We start from the raw sequence: 11,228 nt of genomic DNA on the forward strand, positions 1-11,228 counted from the left end.
CGAGTCTCGCGACCAACGTATTTTATTTTTGAACGGTATTGTAGCGCTGTAAATATTTCAAACGCGAAACCATAGAATTACACGGCGTAAAATGGTCAACCGTGTGACGTTTGCCATTTTTGTCTCGTATACGAATTCCTTTATAATTGCATTGTGAAATGATTTTCAAATTGATATCGTTACGTTCCAAGGGTAATACGCGGTCGAACGACGTTACAGGATAATCCTAAGGAAAAATGAAGCTTCGTTTTGAATTTTCTTGGCAACGCTTCGAGTCTGTGTTCGTATCTCCTTCAGAATATTATCATAATACAAATTATAATACATTGGGGTAGCATAAATAATTTCATCATACTGCGTTCATTGAAAAAATTGTTCTGTTGAATGAAAGGAACTTGATTTCGTTGCTGATACTCTTTATCACAATTATTAAATATTGATCTTAAAACTTGTCCAAATGTATTTGTTGCCTTTTCTATCTCATTTTATAGTTGCCATTCGTGTTTGTACACTGGAGAGATCTTTTTGTACTAAAAGGTATTTATTATCAGAAAGAAATTATCACAGATAGATGTAGAAAGAATCTTGCAGAATATAGGAGAATCTCGGTTGTTTAAATTAATTAATCGATTAATTTTCATACTGAATTACTTGGTTGTTAATGCTCTGAATCAAAATGACACAAAAATCTTTCAATAAAAATTTTTCAATCCAGCTTCCGAGATTTCAGAAAAAGAGGAAGATGAATTATGTCAGTTTTTGCATTCTTCTTATGATTTCAGATCGTTCGTGAGTCTGAAACGGCGAACAGATACAAAAAAAAAAAAACGTATAAAAAGAGTAAAGAGAAGATTGAAAGTTTAATGTCTGTGATTGTCTATTTACGTGTAAAAGATGGATAACAAGTCAAAATACGTATGCGTTATACATAGACGATTAGCCGATATATATTTTTGTTTTTAATTTTTACGACGTCTAAGTAAAATAAACTGACAAATAAAAAATTTTCTCTGCGTTGTGAAATATAATTTGCGAACGAAGAAATTTGAAAAATCATTTCTATCGTCTCTGGTGACGTGCAACTAACTTCCATTGCATTTTTAACTGTTTATATTCATATCAACATTTCTCATGTTATCATTCGTAATATCAAATTAATTCCATTTTTAATACGTTGATTTTTTATTTTAACCAACATTGTTTCTCTTTTTGTTTTCAGGCATTGAAAACATACGTTTCTGACATTGATGTCAGGTTGTATATGTTGGCAATTTTGATACCCTTAATTTTGGTCAATTGGATCAGGAATCTGAAGTTCCTGGCGCCGTGTTCGACGGTCGCTAATTTCATTACGTTCGTCAGCTTTGGCATAATATTGTACTACATCTTCAGGGAGCCTTTGTCGTTCGAGAATCGAGAAGTGATTGGAAATGTTGAGAATTTCCCTCTTTATTTTGGCACTGTGCTATTCGCCCTCGAAGCTATTGGCGTGGTGAGTACTCGTTCGGTATTTCAATATTTGAAAGTTTGGGAATCGAAATTATGAGAAATCCGAAGGTCTGAAAATCTCGAGATTCGAAACTAAACACCTTAAAGATTTGAAAATTTGGAAATTCGAGAGACCAAAAATTACAAAATTCCAAAGCTCAGAAGTTTAGAGAATTCGAATATTCGCAGATTTGGAAAATCAGATACTTGAATGTTCGTTGGAATGTAAGTGTAAGTTCTAAAGTTCGATAATTTGGAAATTGAAATACTCGAAAATTTAGGAATTCGAACATTTAGATAATCACAAAATTTAGGAATTTGGAAGTCTACGTATTTGAAAATATGCAAGTTGGAAAACTCGGCAGCTTAGAAATTTGAATACTTAAGTACTCGATACTTGAACATTCCAATATATTATTGGAACTTACAAAACTTCCTTAGCCAAAAGCTAAATTTTCCAAATCTCAAATATTTCCATATCTTACACCGTATCTACAAACGCCTTTAAACTGTAACCACATTGTCGAACTTTCTTCTGTCTTATTGCAGGTAATGCCATTGGAGAACGAAATGAAGAAGCCAAAGACGTTCATGCGTACGTTCGGCGTCTTAAACATTGGAATGGGCGTTATCGTAGCTCTCTATACAGGACTAGGTTTCTTTGGTTACGTTCGTTATGGCAGTGGCATCAAAGGTAGCATCACCTTCAACTTGGACGAACCTTTAGCCCTCGCCAAAAGTGTTCAAATCTTATTGGCTATAGCCATCTTCTTCACTCATCCGATTCAATGCTACGTGGCGATCGATATCATCTGGAAGGATTATCTCGCACCGAATCTTGAGAAGAATTCGCATAAGCTGTTGTGGGAGTACGTCTTGAGGACTTCGCTCGTCCTTTTCACGTGTAAGTGAATGTTTCGAGTCCTTCACCCGACGTGACGTCAATTCGAGCCAGGTCGGACGATGGCCGTTGTTGATATAGTATTCAGTTGCTCATATCGTATATTGCTCAAGTACCAAAACATTTTCCCCTGTACGATGATCGAGCTCAATTCCTTGTAACGTTGACGTCAATGCTTAGTGAGCAGCCTTCATACGATTAGCCTACGAAAAGGTTTTGAATTGTTTGCTGTAGCGACGAGAGTATACTTCCGTAAAGGATCTTTGATTTTTGATAGTGATTAATAGATACATAGTTTCGTTCTGCTTCTGATCGTTTGGTTTGTTAGTACTTGGTTATTATTATATTTATAATTGATTGGTTTTGTTATATTTGGAGTTTTAGTTTGGAGTAGGATTAAGTGAGAATTTAATTAATTGTAGAGTGAATTGATTACAATTTATTGGAATTGAGAATTAATTAGAATTGGAAATTTAAGTTGGTGTAGTTATTGAATATACAGCTTTCTGTGGTTATTCCATGAAGAAGTTTGAAATTCTTCTTTTAAGAATAGGGGAATGTGTTATATTTGATTTGTGGAACTTGATTTTTGATCCTAATTTATGTGACGTAGTTTTGCCTCTATCTGTGTAATCTATTGATCATTAACTTTGTTATTTTGGTTACACCAATTGATATGGAAGTAATTGATTTTATATCTTGGGACTTTTCCTGGCTTTAATTGTACAGGCTTACTCGCGTTTAATTCAAACTGGTTAAAACTAACTGTTCCACAAATATACATAACTGCTTTAGATTCTCCCTGACCTGTGACTTGGTCTCTTCTAACTCGGAGTAATTATTCCAGAGGCTTAATCGAATCTAAATCTAACTCGCTGAAAGTCTTGTTTGCCTCTTACTTGCTTCTGATAATTCAAATTCCTTATAGAACAAAGTTTTATTTAGAAACTGAAACGACTAACTAAATGCAAAACTAAAACTTTATTTGTCATTCTATCGTTACACGATCCGAGTATAATAAAATTTCCTAACAATTCAATTCTAACAAAAATGAGACGATCAACCTGTTAATTTTACACAATAATTACTCTGATCGAGTATACTAAAACTTTAATCATACTTTTTCCCATCCTGTCGTTGACTAACCGATTAGATGCTTGTACAAAATTTTGTAAATAATAAAAATAATGTTATCGACCTCCTAACTTCACAAAACAATTACTCCGATCATACCAATACCTTTAATTATCCCTACTCTCATCGTAATCCTGATTAATCGATTAAAATCTTTCTACAAAGTCCTCTGAACGACAAACATAATCTTATCGATCTTCTCATTCCGCAAAATAATTAGTCTGATCATACTAAAACTTGAATTATCCCTACTCCCATCGTAATCTTGATTAATCGACTAAAATTGTTCTACAAAATCTTCTGAACGATAAAAATAATCTTATCGATCCTCTCACTGCACAAAATAATTAGTCTGATCATACTAATACTGTAATCATCCCCTCTCCAATCCTAACTTTATCTAATCACATCTCTGTAAATTTCTCTAAATAATAAATTCTAAAGGAACATCAAAGCTACAATCCCCTCGTGCATCTCAACTTTGACTAATCACTTGCTACACCCCCACAAATTTTTCCAAACGATAATAGTAAGAAGAATTAATGCTATAATCTCTTTTCCTTTCGTATATTTCAGTCCTGTTAGCCGTGGCGATTCCGCAACTAGATCTGTTTATATCCCTGTTCGGTGCTCTGTGTCTCTCTGGTTTGGGCCTGGCATTCCCCGCCCTCATTCAAATCTGCACATTCTGGCATGTGCACGACCGCACAGGAAAGGCGATAATGATAGCAAAGAACATGTCGCTCGTACTTTTCGCGGTCCTTGGTCTCATAGTTGGAACCTATACGAGTCTCCGTGACATCATCAAGACCTTCTCTTGAACTGTGCGCCCTGGAAATGGTGCACTAACAGGTCGGTGAGGAGTACATTAGGAAAGAAGAATGAGGAAACGAGGTGGAACGAAGCGAAAGAAGAAAAGAATTAATGGAAGAATCTTTGAAGATAGAGCGACGGGAGAAAAAAAAAAGAACTGTGGCCAATGTGATAAGTTAGCTGTTTAATAAAACCAGCGGCTCGATTGGGCTGCGTATAAGATCATCTAATACTAATTTTAAGATCTTCCATTTTGTTGATGGAGAAGATGTATTTTCTGATGTATTTTTTAGAAATATGCGTTGATCGCGTGAATAGAAAATAAGCGAGAAAGATTGAAAAAGGTCGACGCCTGGCGTGTCTGATTTAATGGTACAAGCGTGCTTGAAATGCGGTTTATTATAAAATATGGTTGTGAATGGTATCGCCTGACAAGGAACTGTTTCTTTTTTTTATCGTTTCTAAGCCGCCGTGTCTTCTCTGACAGCATGGCGGATGGAATTTCAATCGAACAGTGATATTTTGATACTTGGTCGGTTAGATCGCGAGAAAAAATAAAGACGTTTATTTATGAACGTGGAGGCAGATTGAGCTGCACAGTTCGACCTTTAACTATTTAACGTGCATGTAGATTATCATGACGTGCTGTTCGTAACATGAAGTAAAACAGAATAATTAATTTTTCGCAATTTTTGTTAACTCTGTTGCAAGTCTTGAATATTTATTTACTGACGAACGAAAGTACAGTGCTGGCCATAAATACTTGGACACTTCAAGATATTAACTAGTTTTATTTTTCGATTATTTTACTACAAATCTGTCACTTCATTTAAATCATATTTTTTTTCAATTAGAATTGCTTTATGCAGCAAAATTCTAAACGAAGTAGGATTTGTTAGAGTCTTATAATAATTGTAACGAGTAGGTGTCTTAATACTTATGCCTGGCGGTGTACGTGTATACGTACGATACAAATAAATTTTTATACGTATGATGAGCAAAAGTATTGGCACTGACCAGCTTATCTTGTAAGCTTCTGTGAAAAGATTTGTAAAAAAAAGAGAGAAAAAAAAAACAAAACAAAAACATGGAGACATAAGAACAGTTATAAATTTCTGCTATGAGTAACTGTCGTAAAGAACTGAAATCTCTGCTCGATTCAGTTTTTTTATCACTTCTGGATTATGTGTTTGAAGAACGTTATTATTTTCACAAATTTCTGGAATCGATTTTTCTATCAGTTTTACAGTAATTGATGCTTAATGTTTCAATATGAACAGTTTATTTATTTTATTTTATTATTATTTACTATTTTTATTACACAGCTGTTTAACGTTAAGAGACTTGATATATTTAAACTATAGACCTGAAAGTTATTTTACCAAAAAAAAAAAGAATCGTAAATTTTACATTGCAACAGTAAAAGTGCTTTTATATTTTGTTCCAACTTAATATATTTTGTAACGTTAAAGAAATATTTGATCGGATATAACGTAAAGAATGCAGCAGGGTTAAGCATAAATCTATCAGCTTGTTGATTGTTGTTCTAAAAGAGAAATTCATAAATAATATTTTCATTGTTACGTCGAATTCAAACGACTGAATAACACATCTTGCGTAAGGTGTGAGGCGTTTGCGCGTTAAGTGGTTAAGAATTATCTGATGATTAACGCGATTATGATCGAGTAAATGTGTTCTAATCGCTATGATTCTCATCTAAGCTTAAGATTGATAACTGAAAAATGAAATGTGTTCATCGACAATGATGAGGAAGCTCCGCTTGAAACATCATTTCATTTTTTATTCATTCGAACATTCATTTCTCCAATGCAAGCGACTAGCTTTGCTAGCGAAACTCGTGTTTTTCTCTTTGTAGAAATATCATTTCGCCATTGGTTCCGTGTTCTGGACAAAGAAATCACGGTGCAAATTATTTCTAGAGATAATTGGCAACTAATTAACCGAAACAAGGAATAATATTTCGTTGAATTTTCGATACAGACGATGTATGTGAAATAAAATTTACGAATATCGTGGATTAGATCAAGGAATTTGATACAGACGATTTATGTAAGATAAGAAACGAAACAGATGATGATCGCGAAAGAACAAAATCCCTCGGTTTTTAAGTACAACGTAACTATATTATTTATTAATTGTATTAAGGTAAAGTAAATCTAAAACACGTATGTCTTTTTTTTTATATTAATAAAGCGAGGCTGTACTTGTTACGCCTTGCTCGATCAATTAATAAATTAATGTCGAAGATTATGATCGATTATTGTGTGGATTATAAAATGGATCCCTTTTTGTTTTTGAAATCTCTATTTTATTGCTGAGAATATTATCAGTTGTAGCCATAAATAAATTTGTTGTGACTAGTTACAAGGTGATTGTTTATTTTATGAAAATATACCAACAATCCTTAAACTATTTCCAAAGTTCCCATATAAAATCTGCAATACATAGATTACGTATGAATCTGACTCAATATGTACATACGAGTGCGTATAGTCCAGCTATAGCTTGGAACCACGTAATGGATATTCAAGGACACAAACCATTTCCCCCACCACATTACTCTGATATTCACTCTTCGATATATGTACTCCTAATTTCAGGAAAAATTACAAATTCTTATTTTCGTTACGGTACTTTCATATAAAATATTTATTTGCCAAGAATCTTTAAGTGTGACTAACTTTTGTTGATGCAATCCTTTTACCCTGATTTCAAATAAACTGCCCAAGGAGAGACACACGAAACAGAATAAAACTTGTACCCCATCCTTCAGAGTATATCAGATGTTTCAAAAAGTAGTACTATTACTGGAAATGGGATAGAACAAAACTTTTGAACAGAAGCTTCCATTATTCACATAACACAGCTTACTCTACTTTAAATATAGAACTTTTACAAAAGAACTTAGGAACAGGGAAATTTGAAAGATTCTTCTGAAGTATTATTCTACGAATTTCTTTGAAATTTATATAATAAAACCTCTCTATCACTTACATAATAGAACTTGCCCTAATTCAAATATAAAAATACATTAGACGCAGAAAAATTGGATTAAAACTCCTGATCTTTTTAGGTAAAAGAGTTCTTTCTTTGATCTAAAAGTCGTTACAAAAAGCTTCTCTCTTTCAAAAAGTTTCCTGTAAAAACTTTCACAAACAATCCCAATAATTTCTCTTTTCATCTAACAAACTATTACTTAAAAAAAAAAACCAAAAAAAAAAAAGAAAAAAGAATACGACAGAAACTTTCTATTACATCGTACTTACACAAAGTAAAATGATGAAAAGCTGGACCTTAGAGGGAATCAAAATTGTCCAGGATTATAGGACAGGGTACAGTGGGGAAGTTGACGGTGGTGGGTTTCAGCGCAGTCGCCATGAGATTTTATTCCAGCAACGGGCGTATGGATCGCTACTGGGGTGGCTGCCCCCACATACCTGGAAGCGAACCTGGTGCAGACAGTTTCTCGTCACACGTGTGCACGCGACCCCATGTCGATAAGACATTCGTCCGGATGTGTGCGGTCAGCACACGCGTCCTCGTGTTCCACATCGGCGGCTTAGCACGAGGCAACAGTTATTTTCCCTGAAAAAAGACCGTCTAACATAAGTTCAGTCAGATATAAAGAATCGTAAAGTTCCTTGGTTATTTCAGTGATGAATTCGAAGTTTAAACGTGGATTTGTGCGTGATAATCTGTGAATGACTTTGGATAATCTTGGATAATCTTTGGAACTAAGCTAAACCTAATGAAACGCTAATTCACGGTGCATTAAGTTATAGTTGAAGCAAGTTTGTAATTATCGAATGCTTTTGAATTATGGTTGAAGGTATCTGGAATATAAGTCAGAGTTAAGTTAAATCTAATTGGAAGGTAATTTATGGTGCGCCCAATTAAGGTTGAAGCTTGCGTGTGGTAATCATTGGATGATTTTGAATTATAGGCCAAAGTGTCTGGAATATAAGCTAGAATTAAGTTAATTCAAAACTACGTCGTGGAGTGTCAGGACAAAGTTGGTGCTTGTGCGTGGAAATTATCAATTGTTAATGCAAAGTTAATTTAAATATGAATGAAATGCAGCTGTTTGAGCTGTTCGTTTGAAATTGGATAAGTTAAAATTGAATTTGTTATGTAAAAAGTGCTAAACGCGTTAAGAAGAAAGAAACCTAATTAAAATTTAGTCTTTTGGGTGTCAAAGTCATGTATGGCGAGCTGTTTATTCTTACCGTCATAAAAGTTAACGCAGTTGGACTGTGGAAATTAATAGAAAGAGTGTGAACGAGGAAATTTTATGAGACGCTGATTGACGTGATTCGATCGTAACACTTTTGAATTTTAGTTCAATGTTCGGGGGTTGGTAGGTTACGTAACGTGCAGCTATAGAAGGGTCGTCGATGGTGCAGAAGTGATACACTTTCAGTGTAACCCTGAATCCTATTTCTTCTTCTTGGAAATTATAACATCGACTTTCTTTCTTCGTGTGACGAGGGGATGAAAAGTAAGTGTTATTTAAAGATTCTTTCTGTACTGACGCTACAGCTGCTGGTCTTTAATGCGTGCTTCAATATGTCAGAGGATGATAACAATATGGTCAAGAAAAATAATATGTAATAATAGTCCTATTTTAATAGAATTAATTTTACTAGAAATATTTGTATATTTTTATTAATTATAAAATGAACGATCTGGAATTCGTAAAAATGATGAAATTGGTAGTCGTTTGTCAGTGAAGGGAATCTTTGTTCCTTGTAAATATTAATTTCTAAATTCTACGATATAATTTTAAAAATATTGCTGAATATCGTAGTACTATTTTCAAGCCTGATCGAAGTACCTTGTTGCTTTTTGGCATCAGCTCTGCTTTACCTTTCTTTGTTAACTTAGCTCTATCAGAATACACGAAACATATATGACTACCTATTTAATAAACCTTGTGTTATTTTATTAAAATCATAAGTGACTCATTGTATCTTCTCTATCTATACTATTCCATTAAAGTACATTATTGTTAAAATTACAATATTATCATTCTTTTACTTTTTTCTCTTTTGCTGTTTTATCAAATTATTTTCTCTTATATTTTATATCATTTTTCCCCCAAAACACGTAAGCAGGAATTACAAACCTTTTCTCTTCTAAATTACAAATTATATTTAACGTCACGAATAATCATTTGCTGTTGTAGAATTCACATTTAAATATATTTCATAAAAAGAAGCTTTCATCAAAATACCAAATATCCATTTAATAAAAACAAAGTTGCTGGATTTCTGCAATTTCTCCTTAATCTTAAGAACTACAAACGAACTAATGATTATTAATAATGCAGAGGAAATCATAGTGGGTCGAGTGACCGAGTAATACCTCAGCATATACGTATACACACCTTCTACGATCAATATATCCCCTTTGAACTCGTAGGCTGATCCGTGCATCATACTGTGCTCAATTTCTTTATCGTTTATCCATGCGAATAACCGCAACGACGGCAAGCTGTCTCGTATCACTATTGTTATCGATCATGGATAAATATCAGAGGGAGCAGCTCTATCAACAAGCTTACTAATAATACTGTATTAATGTTACTTTTGCACTTTGTAAGGCAAATACCTTCTGCTTGTGCAAATCCCTATCTTTATGAACACAATTTATATTTATAGTTTAATTACGTACTCGTGCTATTTTGATGATTGTTATTAAATATTAATTAGTATCAAAATTGAGTTGTAGGTATTTGAAGTTTGGGTTTATATGACTTTAAGAAATTTAATGTTTCTTTGTATTCTATGTTTAAATTTATCTCGTAGTTTATATTTTACAATTTAAAGAACATCAGGGGTTGAAAACATAGTTTGGAAGACGATAAACTTGCGTAGGCGTGGAACGTACAATGTAGAAAATTTATCTGGTAATTTATATTTTACGATTTAAAGAAGGTCAGGGGTTGAAAACATAGTTTGGAAGATGATAAGCTTGCGTAGGCGTGGAACGTACAATGTAGAAAATTAAAAAAATGGTTTGATATGCTTATTAACCTTGATCAATGGTAACCTTTGGTTCTTTTGGCGCTTGTACGACTGTGATCCCCTTTGTGGGTCAATCGATGTGTTCTCCTCCAAACTTGACGCTAATAGGTACATACAATTTATATGATTCACATGGCCAAATGGGGTCGTTTGGCCTTCTTTTATAGGCATCCTTGAAAATCGAAGAAGAAACCATGTTTGCGTCAGCTATATTACTCCCTGGTGATGTCGAAAAGCGTTCAGGAAAGAAGAATTCAACTTCCAAGACCTAGAAACTTCATCTCTCATCAAATTCGAATTTCTAATATCAAGTCAAAACTTATTCTCAAACGAAATTCCCAAAATTCGCTATACGTTTCCCAGATTTCCCAAACTTTAACTCTCAAAAATTCTGAGCTTCGATTTTAATTCTAATTACCAATTTCCAAATTCTTTGGATCTTCAGAATCTCAAAAATTCCCACACAAACTTCATCTCAATTAACTTCAGTTCCTAAACCTCCAAATTCCTTGCATCTCCAAGATCACCAACATCTTCAAATAAACTTTGCCTCAGTTGCAATTGCAATTCTCAGATTTCCAAATTCCCTGGATCTCCGAAGTTTTCAAGATCTCCAAAGAAGAAAAAGAAAAGAAAGGAAAAGATCTCACCTCGATTCCAATTCCAATTCCATTTCCCAGATCTCCAAATTCTCTGGATCTCCAGAATCCCCAAAATTCCAAATTCGACACCTTTCTCTCCGGTCTGAGAGCTCTCTGTGCTAGAGCAAATGACAAACTGCTGATCTTTGCTCATCGTGAAACGCGTCTGAAATCCATCTGCTCCCCGTGGTTGCACCGGAGGCG

The 11,228-nt window shown here is 34.0% G+C and overlaps 2 protein-coding genes across 10 annotated transcripts in view; one reads left to right on the forward strand and one right to left on the reverse strand.

Moving 5' to 3' along the window:
• Positions 1 to 6,721, forward strand: part of LOC122566048 (proton-coupled amino acid transporter-like protein CG1139) — a 40,846-nt gene extending 34,125 nt beyond the window's left edge. The window contains exons 6-8 of the mRNA XM_043722747.1: positions 1,220 to 1,492; positions 2,038 to 2,392; positions 4,100 to 6,721. Coding sequence (XP_043578682.1) covers positions 1,220 to 1,492; positions 2,038 to 2,392; positions 4,100 to 4,344 — 873 coding nt within the window. The 3' untranslated portion in view covers positions 4,345 to 6,721. The remainder of the gene's footprint in view (positions 1 to 1,219; positions 1,493 to 2,037; positions 2,393 to 4,099) is intronic.
• The window catches only part of LOC122566050 (lysophospholipase D GDPD1-like), a 58,150-nt gene extending 46,962 nt beyond the window's left edge, over positions 1 to 11,188 (reverse strand). The window contains exons 1-5 of one of the 9 annotated variants that reach the window (XM_043722752.1): positions 11,034 to 11,188; positions 10,802 to 10,916; positions 10,393 to 10,651; positions 9,744 to 9,863; positions 7,795 to 7,942 (exon numbers count right to left, since the gene is read on the reverse strand). In XM_043722752.1, the coding sequence (XP_043578687.1) occupies positions 7,795 to 7,909 (115 nt within the window). In that variant the 5' untranslated portion in view covers positions 7,910 to 7,942; positions 9,744 to 9,863; positions 10,393 to 10,651; positions 10,802 to 10,916; positions 11,034 to 11,188. Of the gene's footprint in view, positions 1 to 7,794; positions 7,943 to 8,583; positions 8,856 to 9,743; positions 10,659 to 10,801; positions 10,928 to 11,033 lie in introns of those variants that run through there. The other 8 variants (XM_043722755.1, XM_043722753.1, XM_043722750.1 and 5 more) reach the window with 8 other exon arrangements.
• Positions 11,189 to 11,228: the final 40 nt, after the last annotated feature.

This window comes from Bombus pyrosoma, linkage group LG3 (genome assembly GCF_014825855.1).
Source record: "Bombus pyrosoma isolate SC7728 linkage group LG3, ASM1482585v1, whole genome shotgun sequence".
NCBI lineage: Eukaryota > Metazoa > Arthropoda > Insecta > Hymenoptera > Apidae > Bombus > Bombus pyrosoma.